Source organism: Phyllopteryx taeniolatus, chromosome 9 (assembly GCF_024500385.1).
Source record: "Phyllopteryx taeniolatus isolate TA_2022b chromosome 9, UOR_Ptae_1.2, whole genome shotgun sequence".
NCBI classification, from domain to species: domain Eukaryota; kingdom Metazoa; phylum Chordata; class Actinopteri; order Syngnathiformes; family Syngnathidae; genus Phyllopteryx; species Phyllopteryx taeniolatus.
The window spans coordinates 16,241,707-16,261,809 of record NC_084510.1 but is presented as its reverse complement, the minus strand read 5'-3'; the positions used below and the strand labels follow the sequence as shown (position 1 = coordinate 16,261,809).

General features: G+C 39.5%; 1 protein-coding gene across 2 annotated transcripts in view; it reads right to left on the bottom strand.

Moving 5' to 3' along the window:
- ankrd52b (ankyrin repeat domain 52b) overlaps positions 1-18,549 on the bottom strand; it is a 20,172-nt gene extending 1,623 nt beyond the window's left edge. The window contains exons 1-28 of one of the 2 annotated variants that reach the window (XM_061786281.1): positions 18,407-18,549; positions 14,866-14,949; positions 14,697-14,775; positions 14,550-14,620; positions 14,258-14,458; positions 14,046-14,133; positions 13,197-13,339; positions 11,060-11,272; positions 10,905-10,983; positions 10,675-10,789; positions 9,388-9,470; positions 9,174-9,291; positions 9,028-9,096; positions 8,809-8,949; positions 8,667-8,717; positions 7,887-7,998; positions 7,730-7,801; positions 7,445-7,646; positions 7,281-7,368; positions 5,148-5,265; positions 4,850-5,069; positions 4,200-4,287; positions 4,036-4,119; positions 3,532-3,677; positions 3,216-3,298; positions 2,953-3,035; positions 2,745-2,836; positions 1-719 (exon numbers count right to left, since the gene is read on the bottom strand). The exon at positions 1-719 is cut by the window's left edge and continues 1,623 nt beyond it. In XM_061786281.1, the coding sequence (XP_061642265.1) occupies positions 478-719; positions 2,745-2,836; positions 2,953-3,035; positions 3,216-3,298; positions 3,532-3,677; positions 4,036-4,119; positions 4,200-4,287; positions 4,850-5,069; positions 5,148-5,265; positions 7,281-7,368; positions 7,445-7,646; positions 7,730-7,801; positions 7,887-7,998; positions 8,667-8,717; positions 8,809-8,949; positions 9,028-9,096; positions 9,174-9,291; positions 9,388-9,470; positions 10,675-10,789; positions 10,905-10,983; positions 11,060-11,272; positions 13,197-13,339; positions 14,046-14,133; positions 14,258-14,458; positions 14,550-14,620; positions 14,697-14,775; positions 14,866-14,949; positions 18,407-18,433 (3,192 nt within the window). In that variant the 5' untranslated portion in view covers positions 18,434-18,549 and the 3' untranslated portion in view covers positions 1-477. Of the gene's footprint in view, positions 720-2,743; positions 2,837-2,952; positions 3,036-3,215; positions 3,299-3,531; positions 3,678-4,035; positions 4,120-4,199; positions 4,288-4,849; positions 5,070-5,147; positions 5,266-7,280; positions 7,369-7,444; positions 7,647-7,729; positions 7,802-7,886; positions 7,999-8,666; positions 8,718-8,808; positions 8,950-9,027; positions 9,097-9,173; positions 9,292-9,387; positions 9,471-10,674; positions 10,790-10,904; positions 10,984-11,059; positions 11,273-13,196; positions 13,340-14,045; positions 14,134-14,257; positions 14,459-14,549; positions 14,621-14,696; positions 14,776-14,865; positions 14,950-18,406 lie in introns of those variants that run through there. The other variant, XM_061786282.1, reaches the window with a different exon arrangement.
- Positions 18,550-20,103: the final 1,554 nt, after the last annotated feature.

Sequence of the window (20,103 nt, the reverse complement as noted above, 5' to 3'; positions counted from 1 at the left end):
GTCTCGCGAACATCCTATACCGACTTTAGTACAGTATACAGTTGTTTTTGTTGTCCTAACACAGGTGAAAAAAGTAAGCGCAATAACCTCTCGGCTCATGACAGCGACGCTCTACTTGCCACTACAACTTTCTACCAGCATGCTATTATTACCCCTCCCAAGCACTAGCGAAGTTTGGATAAAATCAAAAACTTATCAAACATTTGTTTTCAGTTTTTGGTACAGTACTGGATGTTTTTAGGCCACAAAAAAGTACAAAATTTTGTACTGGACAGTGTTTTTTTTAGGTCATGCAATAAAGTGCTTCAATTTGATGGACAATCTGCTTTAACTGACGACCGCCCCCGCCCCCCTCCCCTTAGTCTGTTAAATAGTGGTTCCACTGTATGTGTAAGACTTTAGAGACACCGTTAGTCAATGTTTCTGAAGTATAGACTGGATGCCATGATACATCAGAGGAAGCAATAGTACAAACGTTCACTCAGTGAGACACTGGTGCATGCCGATGGAGCTTGAACAGCCCTTGACATAGGAGTGACGCAAGGTTCCACTGGACCCGCAAGTGGCAGCGATGCCACAGTTATTCAGGGACGGGTTGAAGCAGGAGGCCGTGCTGGTGTTGGACTCTCGTAGAGGAAAAGGTTTCATGGTGGAGAGGATCAGGGCCAGGCAGTCAGCCACTTTCTTATTGGGGGCACAGGCCAAAGCTGGGGTGTGGCCTGCACAGTCACAAAAACCACAGCTGGAATAAGTGCCGGTTTTACATGAAAATAATGGTGGGGCATTAATCGCTTAGGTAGGCTCCTTACCAGGAAATCTACAGCACTCTTTGAATCTGATGTGCTTTTAAAATAATTCCTATGTCACAACTGCAACCTGCTAAACCACACAGACATCTAACAGTCTACATCATGTGTCATCCGTCCCTCCAAGAATGTTTATATGGCCCGCGAAAGGTTGCCATTATACTATACTACAAAAGTAGCCATGAAAATGATGACCAAATGCAGGGGCAATCATGCAATACGATGGGCTGATTGTTAGTGTGCCCACACAAAACATATACGGTAAATGACAAGAAGTGTAACTGCCCTGCACGCTACACACATGCCAAGTGCTGCTCAGTTTCTGGCTAGAAGGGAAAAAAAATAAGACCACGGTGCAATTTAAAAGCTATTTTTTTGGAAAACAAGAAAAACAACAAATCAAATTAAAAAAACAAGAGTCCAGTTGCCTCTCATCAACACAGACAAAGAAAAAACGAAATTCTTAACATACCTACATAGCCTAATAGAATGAGACTTGGGCAATTATTCTATTAGGCTATTTCCAGTGGCATATAAACAACCGAATGAGCCAGAATAATAATTCACAGTGTTACCGTCTTTGTAGATTCTACTGTAAGTCATAGTAATTCACAAAGGTAGAATTGAGGCAACTGGATTCTTCTTGTTGAAGACGTTATACCTTCTATCTGAAAGGGTTCTTCAATTAAAAATTTTGAAGTGTGACGTCTCCAATATATACGTCTCTAGATGGTTTGTCCCCTGCAGGTGGTTACAATAGGTTTGTAGTTGTTGTTGTCCAGCGTGGTTGATTTACGACCGTCCTGCATACCAACCGGACGTTGCTTTGCCTGGTGGCAGGTCATTAAGTGGCCACACATCCAGCGGAAGGAGAAAATCTCCAGAGGAGGGATGTCAGGACATTGTTATGAAGTAGCCTTTTGGATTAAACAAACAAGAGTCCGGTTGCCTCGATTCAACCTTCACAAATCACGCTGTTGCTGTTGCACTTGTCTGCATCCCTCATTTTCTAAGACGAAGAAGAAGCTATTTCTGTGGCATTTTCCTAAAGAGGAAATACTGAAGCTGTTGATGTTTCATTTTAAATGCCATTAAATCTATACTTGTATACTCAAAAGATAAGCAGTTTGTTTTGCATTTGGTTCCCATACTGTACCGAATGTGCACTGCACCATGAACTTAAAAGGGTGTACTGTTACCATACCCTTTTTGGTGTACTGTTACACCTCCCACAATTAACATTATTTGTGGTTTCACTGTTAGAACTGGGCCCCTCTGAGCAACCATAAGTACAACGTGGCCAGCGAAGAAAACATGTTTGACACCCTAGCCATCGTAGGAATCATAACTACAGAAAGTGTAGCTCTCTCACAGGTAGAGCAACATAAATAAACGTAAATGCTTATTATTTTTTCCAGTATTATTGCTAGCTAAAATTAGTAGGGAAAGTCATCTGTGCCCCAAATCCCAAAACAATAATTGGCTTATGCCAGTCACACCCACTACACTGTTAAAATGACAAACAAGAGGCTGTTGTCGCTTTGGCCCTTGGCAGAGACATCACACGTGACTGATTCAGCACCATATTGACTGGTCCTGAGACATAAATGTAACTTAGTCATGAAAAAAATATTAGACCCTTGTTTCTTCAATTTCTTATTCATTTTAATGCCTGGTATCACGAAAGGTATATTACCTGAAGAAAACGACAAAAATGCAGCTGATTCCTTAATACTTAAGTTTAATTCTATTCCCAGTGATTATGGTTATTATCAAGAAAAGCATGATATCAGCTCTTAAATTAAACCCGTGAGATTTTTGTTGTTGCCATCATTATAATCGTCCAAAGAAATATACCTTTAGTTGTACCAGGCATGAAGAAACAAGGGTGGTCTGATAATTTTTTTCATGGGGTGTAGATTTGGTAGCATGGCTTACCTTCGCCATCAACAGCCATGACCGCTGCTCCTCTGCTGAGTAACACCTGCACGACAGTCGCCAGACCTTTCCTTGCCGCGATGTGAAGGGGCCTGGATGAGCGAGAGATCTCATTACTGAGAACTATGGAGGTAAACTGTTGAACTAAAAAATTGCATCATCATCATGAGTGGTGCTGAACAGCACCCAGTAGAAGAAACCAACTCACATTTGGAGTGCACAATTTGTTGCATTTATGAGGGAGTGGTCACTGATTTCTCCAAGAAGCAACAGGGCGCACATCTCGTGACCCTGTAGAAATATATTGAAGAGTCACATGCATGCGTGTCTACAATGCTGAGAAGCTTCATATTCAAAAGACGAAATGGAATCTCGCCATATTGATCTCTTAATTTCACCTGAATGCAAAAGTTATTGTGGTTGTGCCACTGAGTGCCTAATAGTACATGCAAGTGTATTTGTGTGTGTGACCTTAATGCACGCTAAGTGAAGGGCTGTGTTATTATTGATATCCACCAGGGTCAGGTCTGGCTTCGCCTTGTGCAGCAAGAATTCTGAAATGCATGAAAAAAACCACTTCATCTTAACTTGGGGATCTCATGTGCAGTGAACTGTATTTAGGAGGATTACAGTGAGGAATACATCTGCATGCAAAGAAGGAATACATTCATTGTCAACATGTCTGAACTTAGCGTGATAAGTAGGAGGAAACTGGTGACTGAAGGACTCGAGCTATGATTTTCTATGAAAGAGAAGATAAATGTTTACACTGTGAAAGGACACATACCAACAGCCATGGTATGGCCACAATCAGCAGCAATCATCAGAGCGGAGCACCCACTATAGTCGGCAGCATTGAGCTCTGCCCCCTGGGATAGGAGCAGCTGGAGCCCTAAAACATTTCCAGAGTAGGCAGCCGCATGCAGCGGGGTCCTGCCATCATACAAAAAAGACCAGAAAACACAACAAAATGAGGGTTCACAGGTGATATTTACTCACTTTAACTGATTCATGAGATCTCATTTAACTAATCATTTAGAAAATACCTTAAATGTGTTGCTTTTTTTTTTTAAACACAGGGACATCAGCAAAACCTAATTAGGTCTTTGGAAATGAAATTAAATAAAACAGTTTACAAAGAAGAGTGTTCGGAATGATGAAAATGATTTGACTGAAATATTGAATACTGTGTCCCAAATGTACAAATAATGTTTATTGCTATAATAACGTACTCAGAGTAGCTATATGTTTCAAGATAGACTTTAATGACAAAAAGCAGAAAGTAACCCACCTTCCTTTGGCATCACTAATTTTAACTATTTGAGGACCAACTGTTTTTACAAGAAGTCCAGCAGCAACATCATGTCCTTTAATTCTGCAAAGGAAAAAATATAAACTACAGTCCATTCAAATCTAAAAAAATTCTAGTAGATAAACATTTCCAACGGGACTCACAAAGCACAGTGCAATGGGTTGAAGGAATTTCCTTCCTGGTTGCCAAAAAGCTTGTTTTCAAGTAAAATACGTAAGCATCCTTCATGACCTACACAAGACGCAAAGATTATTTAAAAGCAAATGTATTCAAGAATGGATACAGTTCTGAGAAACTACCATATCACTGGCGTCGGGCCAAAACCTGCGATGTCCAAATTTGGTCACGTCCATATTTTAGAATATAATTGATACTATTGGCCAGTCCCTATGCGTGTATGTTATTATCACAAATTATTGAACAATATAAAGTGTTGAAAATGGATCTCTCACTTTAATGAGGCAATGTTAATGGCTCAACAAACATGCCGGGTTTTTTTCCCCCTGAAAAGTGATGGTTTGAGATGCAAGGTTTCCGGCCGACGCCAGCGATACGTTCTATTTTCTGTTGGATTTAGTTAGTTTGACATGGACTCTGTTTTCTTCTGTTTTTGCTTCCCTGTGATTTCTTGCACAGGAAAAAAAGACAAATATAAAAATAGATAACAAATGGGAAGAATGTTTGATTGCTTGGAACAGCCAAACGCTTTTTTATGTTTTTCTCTTGCAATGAACCACATTAGTGTCATTACACTTACTTACATTGAAAATTTCATGGCTTCCTAATGTCTTACCATGGTAGGCAGCCCAGTGAGTGGGCGTGTAGCCTCTGTAATCCAACATGGAGTCCAGAGGGTCTGCTTTCACTGCAGCTTGTAGTAAAGTGTGCAGTAGCTGTGTGTGGCCGCAGGACGCAGCAAGATGCAGCGCCATCCTTCCCTGAGAGTCTCGACACAGAGCAGAAGCACCATGTTCCAATAAAGCTGACACACTGTCATTGCTGCCCAGCATAGTCTGCAGGGCAAGGACAGAGAGATTTAAATATTGTTATAAAGACAAGCGACACGCACGTTCACATACTAACTAACGTACAGCTCGATGTAATGCAGTGAAGCCCTTATTGTCTCCGGCATCCGGATTTGCTCCTTTCTCCAACAGGATGTGGACACAATCAGTGTGACAACCAAGAGCTGCCAGCATGAGAGCAGTTCTGCAAATGAATAAAATAAGCCATTTCAGTGAATTTAGTTTGCACTTGTGATGTACAGGAATAAGTACAAGTTTTGTGCAGGCCTGTGTACTATCTACACAGGACTTTTCTTTACAACACAGGCTTCTTCATAGGACTAATTTGTTACACTACTGTTCGAGCTGCATGGTTTAATGCAGAATAAAAGTACTGTAGAAGTAGATGCAATTATTTTTAATTCAGTTTATTTACTAGTTCCTGATTTTCCCTTAAAAGTATTAAAACTTATGTTCATTATGTTGGTAAAGTAAGAAACAAGTAATTTGAATTACTGGCCAAACTTGTAAAACAGAAAAAAGTTACAATTGTCTATACTTGAATTTGAAAAAAATAAAAAAAGTTATACAATTTCATTTATTTAATTAAAAAATATATACATATAGTCGTGCTATGAGGTAAAAGTTTAAGTAGCTCCTTGACCACACCCATAACACATTAAAAATCATCTTTCCTCATTGAAATGAATGGAAAGGCCATTAATCTGTGCCAGGCTCCTTCCCCAAAAAATGTAGTGTTTATTCTTCTGCTGTATGCTGAATGTCATGTGACCAATGTGGGAAAACGGGATCGCTGACTTTCTGTGTACACTACGCTAACGAGCTAACAAGGATGGATGACATGATTGTTTGAAGCTGAACTTACTAAAATTTTGTTTTCTTTAAGACTGGTTTCTTTGGACAAAAGTTAAATACATGTATATAATTTATTTATACAAATATACACCTTTACTGCTCAGTGACTGGTTTTTTTTCTGTCAATGTCTTTCTGTCTCCAAAGTGTTCTTTGTCAATTGACTGTCTGTTGTCGTACTAGAGCGGCTCCAACTACCGGCGACAAATTCCTTGTGTGTTTTTGGACATACTTATAAAGATGATTCTGATAATACTATACACGAACGAAATCTAAACAACGGCTACTGTCATCTTTGGTGACTCGGTGGTGACATCTGGTGTAAAAAAACAACAACATTGAAGACATTTAAAGATCCTACGGGTGCTATGTCACAGTCCCCTTCGCCATACACCCAAGCGAGGAGGAAATGCTTTTACCCGTTTTGCCGAATGGGGAAGTAGGTTGCTGATATACCGGATTAAATGAAATAGCCCTCTATAATGTTGTACTTTATAAAAAACATACAGTAATGACATAATCAAATAGAATGTAAAGAATTAAACAGTTTGTGCCAGATTTTTTGCTTCATCTTATTAGACATTGTGCTTCTCCTTGTCCCGATTCAGATTCTTTTACGGGGCTGGGTCAAAAAAAGTTCATGTGGTTTAAATAAGGGGTGCCCAAATTATAAACATCCATTTTCTCAGCGGCGCGCAGCATAGATTAAAATGAACATTTTACTCTTTACATCATTCATTCATTCACTTCTCAGTCACACCCTGGTGGTGGTAAGCTAACAAGCTGCAGTAATATTAGTCGTTCTTCACAGAGGATAAAGAATATATGCCTATGAATATTGTTATATTATCTGGCTACATGTTTCTCCTCCATTTGTGTTCAAACACCCGTTGCTTAAAGGGTTATAACACCACAACACCGATGCTACTCATTAGCCAGTTTATGGCCTTTTGCAATGTTTGTTAGCATTAAGCTAAACTGACTTTCCTAAGGCTAAGCTATGCGTTTGTTTTTAATAAACTTACAATTATATTTACATTGACAGTTAACCTCAAATAGGAGTCGTAATAAGCAGCTTGAAGCCTCTTTTCCGAAGAATTGTTCACCATCTGCCAAACTGCTGCTTGTTGGAAATTAAGTTGAGGTGACTGCCACCATACAGCGCTCATCTCAAATTGTGGCTCAAGTCAAAACGGACAAAAAAAACAAACAAACAAAAAAAACAATCATCTGAATGACAAATAACTCTCATCTCAAGGCATCACAGTATTTCTGGGGTTATAGCTATTGTGCCAAGTGGGTGAGCTTGTTTTGTTGTAATCAATAATGAATAAGAACTGACTCACTGTCCTTGTGTGTCTTGGCTGTCAATAATATAAGCACTGTGTTCATTATTCACCAACAAAAGCAGACAGTCCACGTGGCCCACTGCAGCTGCACACACCAAAACATATTATAAGGAAACAAAACATTAACCCAGAATCAAAATGAGTAATTTGTCAACTCAGACCTGCAGCATGGAGAGCAGTCCTCTTATGCTTATGGTCCTTCAATATGCAGGAAGCACGATGTTCCAGTAGCACCTTGACACACGTGGTAAAGCCCCTCTGAGCAGCGAGGTGTAGAGCAGTTTGCCCCTCAATGTCTCGCACATCCAGACTCACTAACGTCTCACACAGCAGGCGCAGGGCCTCGCAGTGACCATAATACGCCTATCAACACAGCACAGATGTTGCAACAGGCAATAGTCCTCATACCACAAGTAAGATACCCGTGATGGTCTTGAACTACTCACAGCTAAGTGCAGTGGGCTAACAGGAATATTACTTTCAGCCTCTTCTAGACAGTTGAAAGAGATCTCCAAGAGCTTGAAATAGGAAATAAAACACATTGACTTCCTAGGCAAAAACAAATAAAATAATAATCTCTGAAAATAAAACTGTACCACTAACCATTTCCAGATGCTGTTTGTTGCCGTAAGCTGCTGCATAGTGGACAGCACTGTAACCTTTAGAGTTCTTTACAGTTGGGTTTCCTCCACTATCCAGCAAATATTCCAAACACCTGAACATAAAGAAGCATCAGGAATCCCAGAGTTCTCATTCTTTTGTTCAAATAAAAACGAACAGCCCTCCAATAAACTATGACTTCTAATAATCAAGCAAGATAGCAAGAAATTCTTGTGCTGTCATGAATCATTACCATCCGGCAAGCTTTGGACAACTCAAGATAAAAACATCACATTCACTTATGGCACCAACTTTCAGAATGTTTATTTACAAAAATGCCTTGATATGTAGGACTACCTCTTATGAAAAATAAATAATCTGTCCAATAAAATGGGGATTATAAAACAGTGAATCACAATTAATTATATTTCTGCCATTAGAGCCCCCCCATTTGAAACTTGCAGTACAGCCAAATCATTAGGTACACCTGCGCAATCTTATGAAATTCAACACAATTGCTGTAATGTATTTAAGTATCTGTTTACACAAAGATCATTGATTGAAATGCGGAGTGAAGTCCTAATTTTCTTTAATTTGTTTATTATTGTGGTTATAGTTGTGATATTGTGTAGCTTTGTAATATTTTGTACCTCCCACGTAGCTAAAAAAGGTGACAAAAATGAGGCAGAACTTTGATATAGCGCAGTATTGAATCATAATACATTGTGCAGGTGTACCTAATGTTGTGGCTGTGTCAGTTCTCATGAATAAAGTGTGACGTACAGCGAGGTTTCTTGTTCCTTTTCCACACTGCAGTCGGACCTTGTCTCCACTCTGAGTAACGAAAAGGTTGACACAATTGACATTCTTTAACTTGCATCCTAAACTGGCAGCATGTATATTTGTCATTGCACCAGGACTTTACCCGAAGAAAGTGTGCGAAGCAGCAGCATAGTGTAGAGGGCTGCAGCCCATCAGGTCTAACTCGTTGATCTCTGAGCCACCTCTCACCAGTGTGACCGTGCACTGGCTGTTACCGTTGGCCGCAGCGTAGTGCAAAGGAGATCTGCGGGGCAAAACAGTGAATGGCTACGATAATAAACCATCTTGACAGATATACAGCATTAAAATGTATTTTGCTTACCTTCCCAAATGATCCTTTACATCAAGGTCAGCTCCATTATTTATCAACATGTTAAGACAGTCAATATTTCTGGCAAAAACATAAGAACATGTTCATTTATATAACAACTTTCATCTGCCAACAACAAACGTGTGTGTCTGTGTTACCCTCCAAATGCAGCTGCATGCAGACAGGTCCTCCCAAGGTCATCCTGTGTGTTTATATCAAAACCAAACAATGGTATCTGGCAGCTTGTTGGCGAACACACAATGTTATAATACTGCCCTATATGATACACAAGTAAAAGTGTTATAAGTAAATGTTGAACGTGAACGCAGCTAACGTAATAAAGATTGCTGTATTCATCGGACAATTTCTCACCATTCGTGAGCAACTTGCGACAGCAGTCTGAAAAGCCATACAGCGCTGCCAGGTGTAATGGAAGCATCCCATGAATCCCCTGTCTACAGAATGTCAGATCAACTATTACTCATTCTGTACATATAATGTTCTTGAAGACATGCACTATTTAGACAAGTACAGGGGGTCCTCTGTTTACAGTGGTTCCAACATATGCAGCTTCAAGGTTATGAACAGGGTGCTATGAACCAGTTTGTGCAGCGCCGTGAGAATACATAGTCATGCGGCACAAGGAGGCATGCTCAGCTGCTGAACCTTATCACTGCAATAGTGCAGATAAGTGAACGATCACAGCACGTTCAAATTCAAGTTACATCACCGCCATAGGAATGAAACTATCGTAAACCGAGTACCTCCTGTACTGGAACACAGGAAGTCAGACATGGAATAAAATAAGGAGTTCCCATCTTGGCTTGTCACGTCGATTATGTGGGAGACAAATGCCAACATGCTGGAAGTTGGCCAAGTTTAGGCACCTGACACTGCAACAGATTATGAATGTTATAATAACAGTACGTGTCGTCGTGGTATTTAGTAGAAAGTGTGCCGGGATCATGAGAAAAGACGATGCAGTTCATGGAGTGAATGGTGAACACCATGTAAAGAATGCCACAGTTGAGCCATGCGGCATCATTCAAAGTGCATTTCTTGGCTCTATATCTGTGTAAACAATATATTTTGCCATCAAAAGCCCTAATTATTGTTTTGAAGTCAGAGGTGTCACAAAAGCAAACAATATAAGCATCAAAGTAACTGTTCTGCTTGACATGTTTCTTTTCACAAAAAGCTCGTTTTCTCGCCCTTATGTCAGAAACCAGTATTTTGGTGAAACCAACCCCTGCTCATTACTAAAGAACGGAAAAAGTTAGAAACAAAACTTTTTGTTCTGATGAAAGAAGAGAGTCTACTTTATTTGTAGGTTCAGTGCTTACATTGTCACAAAACACAATATTCTGTGGGTTTTGAAAGATCACTCAAATGCTCTAAAATGGCAGGCAATATAGGGAACTCTGCTTTTAAAATGGGTGGCACTGAATAAGTTGAACAGGCCCAGATTTTACACTAAGTAAACCAAATTGTGAGTAAATTGGGACAAGACAATTATTTCAGTATTTTGGTTTTAAGGTGTGCTGTGAGATTTTCTTATTTATAATAGATGCCTTGGCTCAATAAAGGTTGGGAAACACAGGTCTTCATTATAACGGAATTAATTTGTAAAACTGTTTCTTGTATAGAAATACATTTTACCTAGCTTTGTCAGCACCATTTGTCAGCAGAGTGCTGAGCAACAACTCCTGACCATATCGGGCAGCAACATGGAGAGGAGTGTTGCCATATATGTCAACACAGTCAATTTCACCACCTGGGCAGAAGGCAAGTACAATTAAATGACAAGTTATAATATTTTGAGCCACAATTGACTGCCGAAGACACAGTACATTAATGTCGCATTCTCTTGACATCAATATTTTGTTTACCATTTTGGATAAGAATCTGGGAGCCTGTGAAGCGGCCATGCATAGCAGCCATATGCAAAGGGATCTTCCCTTCTTTACTCTGTTGAAGAAATTATTTCAGTGAGTTAGAAGCTCTGAGAAGACACATTTCTCCAATTACTTTTTTCCCCTTCTACCTGCATGTTGACATCAGCCCCATTGTTAATGAGGAGCTCAACACACAGCACACCGCTGGACGAGGCGGCGGCCAGGTGCAGTGGAGTGTTGCCATGGTGGTTGGGCTGGTTGATGTTAGCGCCACAGTTGACCAGCTCAGAAGCCACAGTGTCCTGGCCCGTCTGGCAGGCCATATGGAGCGCTGTGTTTCCAAATGTGTTTGGTTCATCAGTCTGGAAGGCAGGGAAGGAATAAAAATCCATCCATCCATTTTCTGAGCCGCTTCTCCTCACTAGGGTTGCGGGCGTGATGTAGCTTATCCCAGTTATCATCGGGCAGGAGACGGGGTACACCCTGAACTGGTTGCCAGCCAATCGCAGGGCACATACAAACAAACAACCATTCACACTCACATTCACACCTACGGGCAATTTAGAGTTGTCAATTAACCTACCATGCATGTTTTTGAGATGTGGGAGGAAACCGGAGTGCCCGGAGAAAACCCATGCAGGCACAGGGAGAACATTCAAACTCCACACAGACGGGGCCAGGGATTGAACCCTGGTCCTCAGAACTGCGAGGCAGACTAACCAGTCGACCACCGTGCCGAATAAAAATCATAATTTTTCTGTTGGTTCGCAGCCACTGAAAAACAATATAATGAAACCTCTGAAGCTGAATGTCCCTTTGGTTGTATAATTCACAATTCAATTAAAAAATGCATGACGTCAGCACCACAAAAGACCCAAGCTCAGCAAGAAGTCAAGGATTAACTTTTTTTTTTTTTTTTGAGGAGGGATTAATTGGTAATGATTTGGGATTTTGTCCCACTGCGGACAAAAAAAATGCAGGTGCGCGCTTTGGCAAATTAGGGACAACCCAATCCTAGCTCAAGACAGCGCACTGTTTGCGGGGCCCCTTTATTTCGACATCTTTCCTTGCATGCCTGTATGCGTGTTCTCTGTGTGGGGTGCAAAACAAAAAGATATACAGCAGAGTGTATGTTGAATGACCCCTTGAGGGATTATAATAATCAATTCATTTTCTATAGCAGTTGTCCTTATTAGGGTCACGGGTGAGCTGCAGCCTATCTCAGCTGGCTTTGAGCAAAAGGTGGGGTACACTCTGGACTGATCACCAGCCAATGGAAGGGTGCATATTGTTATGACAAAATATAGTCTATACTCTTTTCTTAAATTATCCTAGTTTATTAAATTATCCCATTGTTTTGTGTGACCTTTCCAAATATACATAGTATCTTAATTGTTTCTTCCCTTCTGTCATCCTGTCTCGGTGGTTACACCAACGTCCCTTTTCTCTCAAGGACAAGATAACTGTGTGAAAAGGTCTTTATTTCGTCTTTCCTCCTCTCCCTCCCATTTTAGTTTAACAGTGCTGTGCTCTTCCGTGTTCTTCAAAGACAGGCAGAGACAAGAAGCAACTGTAACCGTTCTTGACTCTCTCTCTCTCTCTCTTTTATTATTAAAGATATTATTAAAACTACAAAAGACAAGATTGTTTCCGGATTTAATTTCCAAAACAATATACCGTATTTTCACGACCATAAGGTGCACTTAAAAGTCTTAAATTTTCTCCAAAATGGACGGGGTGCCTTATAATGAAGTCCCAAAATCTGTAAATGTTGTTTAAACAGTTTAAACTGCAAGCTATCAGTTACGCAGAGGAACATGGGAATCGAGCAGCCGCGAGAGAATTCAAGATCAACGAATCCATGGTTCGCAAGTGGAGGAAGCAGGAAAACGAGCTTTGCCAAGTCAAGAAGACAAAGTTGAGTTTCCGCGGAAAGAGTACAATCGAACTCAGTTTTGCTCCCGCTGCCTTTTTAAAAACATACACTAGCATGCATGCATGCTACTGTATGTTTTAAGCTAGCGTATGTTTTACCATGCCTGCACCCAATAATACGGTGCGCCTTATGCATGTGTTAAATACAGAAATGGACCACAAAACTTAGACTGCACCTTTTAATATGGTGCGCCTTATGGTTGCGAAAATACGGTACATAGACAAACACCCATTCACAATCACATTCACACATATGCACAATATAGTCTTCCGGCCTACCTTGGAAAAAAAATCTAACACATTTTTGGACTTTTTAAAACATATTTTCAGTATACAAATAGGAAACCATACCTCCACTCCTAGTACCAGTAGATATTTGACCACATCTAAATGTCCACTGATTGCTGCAGCATGGAGCGGTGTGTAGCCACGTTTGTCTTTGCATGTCACATCGGCACTTTGAGATACCAGCATCTTCACGACATCCAAATGTCCTGGAGGGGATGACAATATGTATCACACATCTGACAATATTTCAATCACATCTCATTTTTTTGTAAACCGCACCAACCACCGTTGTAAATCACTCAATGTATATGGCATGTGTCTGTGGTTTCAGATTTTTAATTAAGACAATAAATACACTGTACACTCAAAATAAGAGTCCATGTTTACATTTTGTTTCTATCTATTAGCTGATAAATTGTGAACATAAACTTCTCAGGTGATTTTATTTATGCTCACACTGCACCGTGTTTATTATTTACCTTCCTTGGCAACATATAGCTGCCTGCTCTTATCTACTTTAGAGTGAGGAAGTGATAAGCAACAGAGTGGTAAGGGACATAACAGAAGTGAATACACACAAACTGAGCTGTTCACTTAGAATCACGTTATTACCAGGGGGAAATAAACACCCCTGCAGGCGAGAGTTGTACTGCAAACAGCTTTATTAATAGTTGCTGGGACTACAGTAACCTTTGTGTTTAAAGAGTCACAGGAAGGTTTCCAGAATTTCCTTCCAGAAAGTCTCAGATTTTTCATTTGAGAAGAAAATACCTTTAAGAGTGAGTTTTTTGTAATTAATATGTCTGGTGATTAGGATGCAGTAGTTGTAAATGTGTCAATACATTTAAACAAAACAAAAAAAAAGGTTTTTCTGCATTCTCTCACAAATTTTCAGTCAACACCACCACTTACCAAGATATGCAGCCCAGTGGATAGGCTGCCTTCCCTTTTTGTCTTTGCCGCTCGTGTTGGCACCTTTCCTCAGAAGCAAGTTCACCATCTGTAGAAAGTAAGCAACTGTCTTACAGTTCGAAATGGAAAAATGTACTTTCGACAATGAAAGAAATTTAATAGCCCCAACAATCAACAAGCACAGACCCATGAATATCTTTAGGCAATTGTACCTCTCCATGTCCACCGTGTGCTGCGTGATGCAAAGGTGTTCTTCCTGAGCGGTCATAAACATCCAGGCTGCACACAAGCGGTATCAGCGATTTGGCACAGCCTGTAGCCCAGTTTGCCGCAGCCATGTGTAGTGGTGTGTGCCAGAATTTGTCCCGTGTGTTGATCTCTGCACCGTGCCTTAGGAGCAGCTCTACAGCCCTCTGAAAAGAAGAAAAAATATCAAGGGAAGTCAAATAAAACAATCTGTGCACTGTGTTTCTTGAAATATTCAAATGAAAAGAAAGCACATACTTCATTTCTGGAGGCAGCTGCTCGATGTAAAGGAGTCAGCAAACCATGGTCCTTAGCGTTGACATTGGCACCTGTTAGAAAGCGTAAAAATGGCTTTATGGTTTGTTTTTAAGGTGATTTAGGGATTCTCAATATTTCTAACTTTACCTGCAGTGATAAGTAGTTCCATAATATGAATGTCACCAAGGTAGGCAGCAGCATGAAGTGGTGTGCTTTGTTCATGGTCCTGTGAAAAATATTATGGAAGCATTAACCCAACAAATATTGGAAAATTCTATCCAAAAAAAACCCCATCATAATAGTGAAATAATATTACCAATGAATTGACATCTTCTTTATGGCTTAACAAAAATGTCACTTCTTCAGTACTTCGGCTGAAAATTGCCTGGACCAAAGGACACTGAAACAACAAAAAAAACAAAAAACAATAAACTTGAGAAAATACAAATTCAAAACCATAAGGGAGTAGAAATGATCCATGGATTATTACAAACCAGAAAAAAATTGTTTGACTAAGGCCTGGCAAGCCAAGTATTAACCAGTAAGCACCAAAATCTTATGGAGAACATAAACTAATTCTATTGCCCTACATCAAGAGATAATTGTTCAGATTTAAATATGATGAAAAAACATAAGGTACATAACTAGGAATGCATCGATATTGATACTATGCTTGTACTCATACTTGCAAAAATGCTCCGATACTACGACACCGATACCACTTTACCAGCGTGACATTACTACTGTATTTTATTTTTATTCATTCAGATACATACCAGCGAGACACCACAACTGCTTGAGAAGACAACCCACTGCAGTACTGGGGGGTTATTAAAGTAGTAAAATGCTTGGAGCAGACAATGTTGAGAGGTTTTGCGACATGCATGTATAAGAAGTGTTATATTTTAGTGAAACCAAATATAACACAATATGGTGAATAAAAATTTTAACAATATTCTTATAATAACACATTTTCATCACAAGACGCAATGCCATTATCAAGTATTGTTACTTCGTATCAGCAAGTACTCTAACGTAAGTACTTGTACTCAGTCTGAAAAAAAAGGGGTATTGGTCCATCTCTATGGGAACGCTCGCGAAAAGTCATCGTGCTGTAATTTTTTCATATGCGCATTATATTGAGTGGCAAGAGAGCCATCCGTTCCCATTTGATATTGGCCGAGAAACCTTGTTTTCGTGGCTTTTTATCGCAGTATGCAAGTTTAGGCCAGCTGATGCCAAGCGAAGAAATGCAGCAAAGCTTCTGTACAACAGTGGCATCCAGGATGTGCCTTAAATATGAAGTTGTATGGACAAACGTGTCCCAAATCCATCCTCCTGGCCTGATTGAGGCAATATTTTTGATCGACAACATTTAATTCGGCGTACACAAAAGATTTAATGAGATTCAATGAAAGTCTTACACGCATACAGTGCTAATCATTCACTTGTTGATTGGAAAATGTTCAGACATTGAAACGTCTCCATACGTGGCGTGTATTCGCATATTTGGTAACGTATAAGGCATAATATTTTTCATACGATAGTAGGCCTACTCTGAAAAGTAAAATATCACCTAAAGTAAGGCAGGAATCAAGTATTTAAGAGTGAGATGAAAGCTTGCTATTGTTCTGCTCAGTATGTCCGTGGTTGCATGTGTTATGTGTGTGCAGGTGGGCGGGCGCACCCAAACCAGCGGCTTGCGCTGCTAAGTCACGTAAAGGCACAACTTCAAAACCAGTGTTGCCACAGTTACCTTGAAAAAGTAACTTAGTTAACTTTACTGATTACTTGATTTCAAAAGTAACTAAGTTCAAAAAAAAATAACTTTTTAGTTACTTTCAGCAGCTGCCAAGTGGCAGGAATACCACTTATCCACAGTACAAAAAAAAGCATTATCTTAACTGTACCCATTAATTGGTAATCTACACCACACAAGTTACAGAATGATGTCATCAATATGAACCAATAACTTAAATTATTAGTGTAGTTGAAGCCAAATTAAATCGGCAATTTAGTGCAGACTTGACATGACAACACAGTGCAGTAAGTACCTAAACGTAAACAAGCACACCATTCTCAGTACACTTCTCTCAAGACTCTTAACTGATAGATGCCGATTGTGGTCCATGAAGGCAACTGTGTGTGCGTGCGTGCGTTTGTGTACATAAACGTGAGTGTTGGTTTGATTGAGAAGCACTTACTTACGTGACGTCAGCTGTGCAGCGTGTCAAACCAGCTCACAGTCTGGACTACAATGAAGTTGAAACTTCTCACTTTTCATTGTAAATATTATTTAAGATAAGTATTCTAAGTCCTTCCGTGAGTCAGTCCTTATTTTATGATGATTTATGACCACGCATTTTGGTATGAATAATTAACCCACAATGCATTGCGCGCTTAGCACGACAGAAAAACTGTATTCTTAATGTGTAAATAAAAAAGTAACAACAATCAAATACACTTTTTACAAAGGAAAATAATGAATAGTGTGGCAATAGTGAAAACTTGCATTTCTTTTCTTATGGTACTGCACCATCACTGTGCATTGTAGAATTAACAATCACCTCCCAATCACTTTCTGCCACTTATTGAGAAATTAGTGGTATGCGTTAACGGTTAAATGCTATGAATGGCGGCACTGCGATTTTTTGACTCACCAGCTGCCACAAATCAGTACTTAGTGCAAGATGTTGATGACTCAAAAGTAACTATTGCTGTTTGAAAAAGTATCTGTAGTCTGATTACTCTCCTGGGGAAAGTAACGGATTACTTTCCTTGTTATTCTATGTTACTTTGTAACATGTTACCGACATCACTGTTCAAAACCCAAGAGGGGTTTGCTTGACAGAACCTAAGCAGTGCATAGAAGAGCGAAACTGAAACTACTGTACCGATATTTTCAGGCTAGTATCAATCTGATACCAATACTGACTTGGTATCGATCTCGGCGCCCTTTGCACAATGGTCATCGCACCGTCATTATATTCGTCATTCAAACTGCTCTAAGTGCTAGAGGACTCTGCATCTTTTTGCACAATTGTCAAAATAAAATACAAAGTGTACCGGCATTACCAGATAACTCTCAACCCTTTATTGCTCTGTAACTGTTTTTCTCAATGTCTCAAAAGTGTTCTCTCTCAATTGACTTTCTGTTGTCGTACAAGAGCGGCTCCAACTACCGGAGACAAATTCCTTGTGTTTTTTTTGGACATACTTGGCAAATAAAGATGATTCTGATACTATCGATATTTGTATCGATCCACCCACCACTAGTAAGTATTGGTTCCACTGTATAGCCCGTAAGGCAATACGACACTACCATGTATTAATTAACGAAAATATGCGTAAACTCGGTAACTCTCGGTCGGCCGTTGAGTTGAACCGGTTTTCTGCCAACCGAGGCACCACGTGACCATTGGGCGAATGCTCCCATAAACGACATCAATCTGAGCAGATGCTTCATACTGTATTCACTTTCCAAAGTTAGTTTGATACTTTAAGCCCCATGAGACTTTTGTTTTGGACTATTTAGGTTTACTTATAATTATTATATAAAATTACAATATTGTGTTCAGAGGCTCGTAATTTTTTGAAAATAACGAAAGTGTCAAGTTAATAGTGGTGAATCGTATAAACGATGTGCTATTAAAAGCATGTTTGTTCCGACTTTACAAAAGCACAAACCAAAAAGTTCAGTTGCACAACAAACAGAAACGTAAACGTGGTTGTTCAAATATAGCCGGATGCCCGCTAGCAAACTTTGCTTGACATGTCGCCAAGTCAACCAATTGCAAAGACCATTTCAAAGTTAGGAAACAACCTATATTTTATTTATCACAATGCTTTTCCCGTACCTGGTCCTTAATATCTCGACACTCCATTCCTCAAGTCTCCTGTTCACGCTTTCATTCACACCGTGTGTGTATACATGTTCCTCAGTAGCAGCTCGTTAGCCTCGTTAGCGACAGGCGAGTACATTTGTGGTGTCCAGTGTGGGCAAAGGTCTCGCGAGAAGTCCCAACAAGACGGCTTGGTTGTGTAAAAAAAATAAAATAAAATACCGACTTTGTGAATCAAACTGAACATTTATATATTGTAAAAACAACCAAACTACAAAATTTACTGTGTATCTTTTTAGTGGCACGATTCACATGCATATTACTTAGCATTACATTAGCATTACTTTTTATTTATGTATTTATTTTTTTTATAAAGGCTACTTTTCACATATGACACAATCTTTTGTTCTATATTCCAGACATATTAATATAAGATCACAGTGCATAACATTGTGCCCATAACACTGTCAAAAACAATCATAAATTGAAGGTAGTGCTTTATCTACCAATAAATTAATCTGTGACCCTCTTGCCAGGTCCAACATGGTGGTGGTGTCAGTGACAAGCCAAAACCATAAACATATGCACTGTACATAATGCAAGTACTGTACATGGACTAAACATCATAATGCGCCTTTGTACAACGTGTACAAAGTTCATACCTCCCGTTCACCCATTCACACTCACGTTTATATATTTGGGAAACAGACGAAAACCCAAAACAATGTATTTAATTTATAATCTGATTATTACTAGAATGTTTAGTCCCATATATAAAGCGCCCAAAAAGGTTTTTAATTGCCTATAGATCCCACCAGATGGCAGCAACGCACTTTTCTTTTATATTAAACAAAGTTTTGGGCTGACTAAATGAAGCTCCTCCCCTCAGGTCAACATTGTTGATTGACACCAAGATGCTACCAGATAACGCCAGAACAATATCCTTGTACTAGACATGGAGCACAATAAATTTTAATATTTATGACGACGGCAACAGTGTTGCATACATTGGTAGCTGTAAACAACATGATGGTTTGGTGCTAACCTCCTATATAGATTATAAACATTTCATGATGACTATACATTTTTATTCCCAAATATATACACATTAATATATTTGGGAAACTGATTGCTATAGCACCAAAATAATGTATGTCTCTTTTAACCCAATGATTATAAATATTTCCTCCTTTAGGATATAGGTAAGCCCCATATAAACAAACAGTATGTGTTTTTCTAATGTTTCTGTGAGTGTTTTATTTCATGAGCAGCTCATCTGTAGGGACTTGGGTTACAGAGTCGGAGGGCCTTGGTCGGAGTCTCGCTGGGAAGAACTGTAAAATGCTAACTAGTTGTTGGAGAGATGCTTGTCTGGTTCCTAGTGTCGAGATGCCCTTGAATTGTTCTTATATTCCGTGAGTTATATCAATTTAACTATTAATAATGACAATCAGTTAGGATAAGCTCCGAGTATAGGTGTAGAAAATGGATGGATGGATGGATACTGGCAATAACTGGAGGAAAATTATTATTCATTACGCTTTCATAGCATTAGAGCGTCAAAGTAGACAAATTCTGTTCGCACAAAGATGCTAGAAAGGTCAAATACAAGGAAAAGTAATTATTCCGTCTCAATCCCACGAGATCTCGCGTTGACCAAAGAACAGTTCATTTCCACTTTGCAACATCCATCCATCCATTTTCTGAGCCGC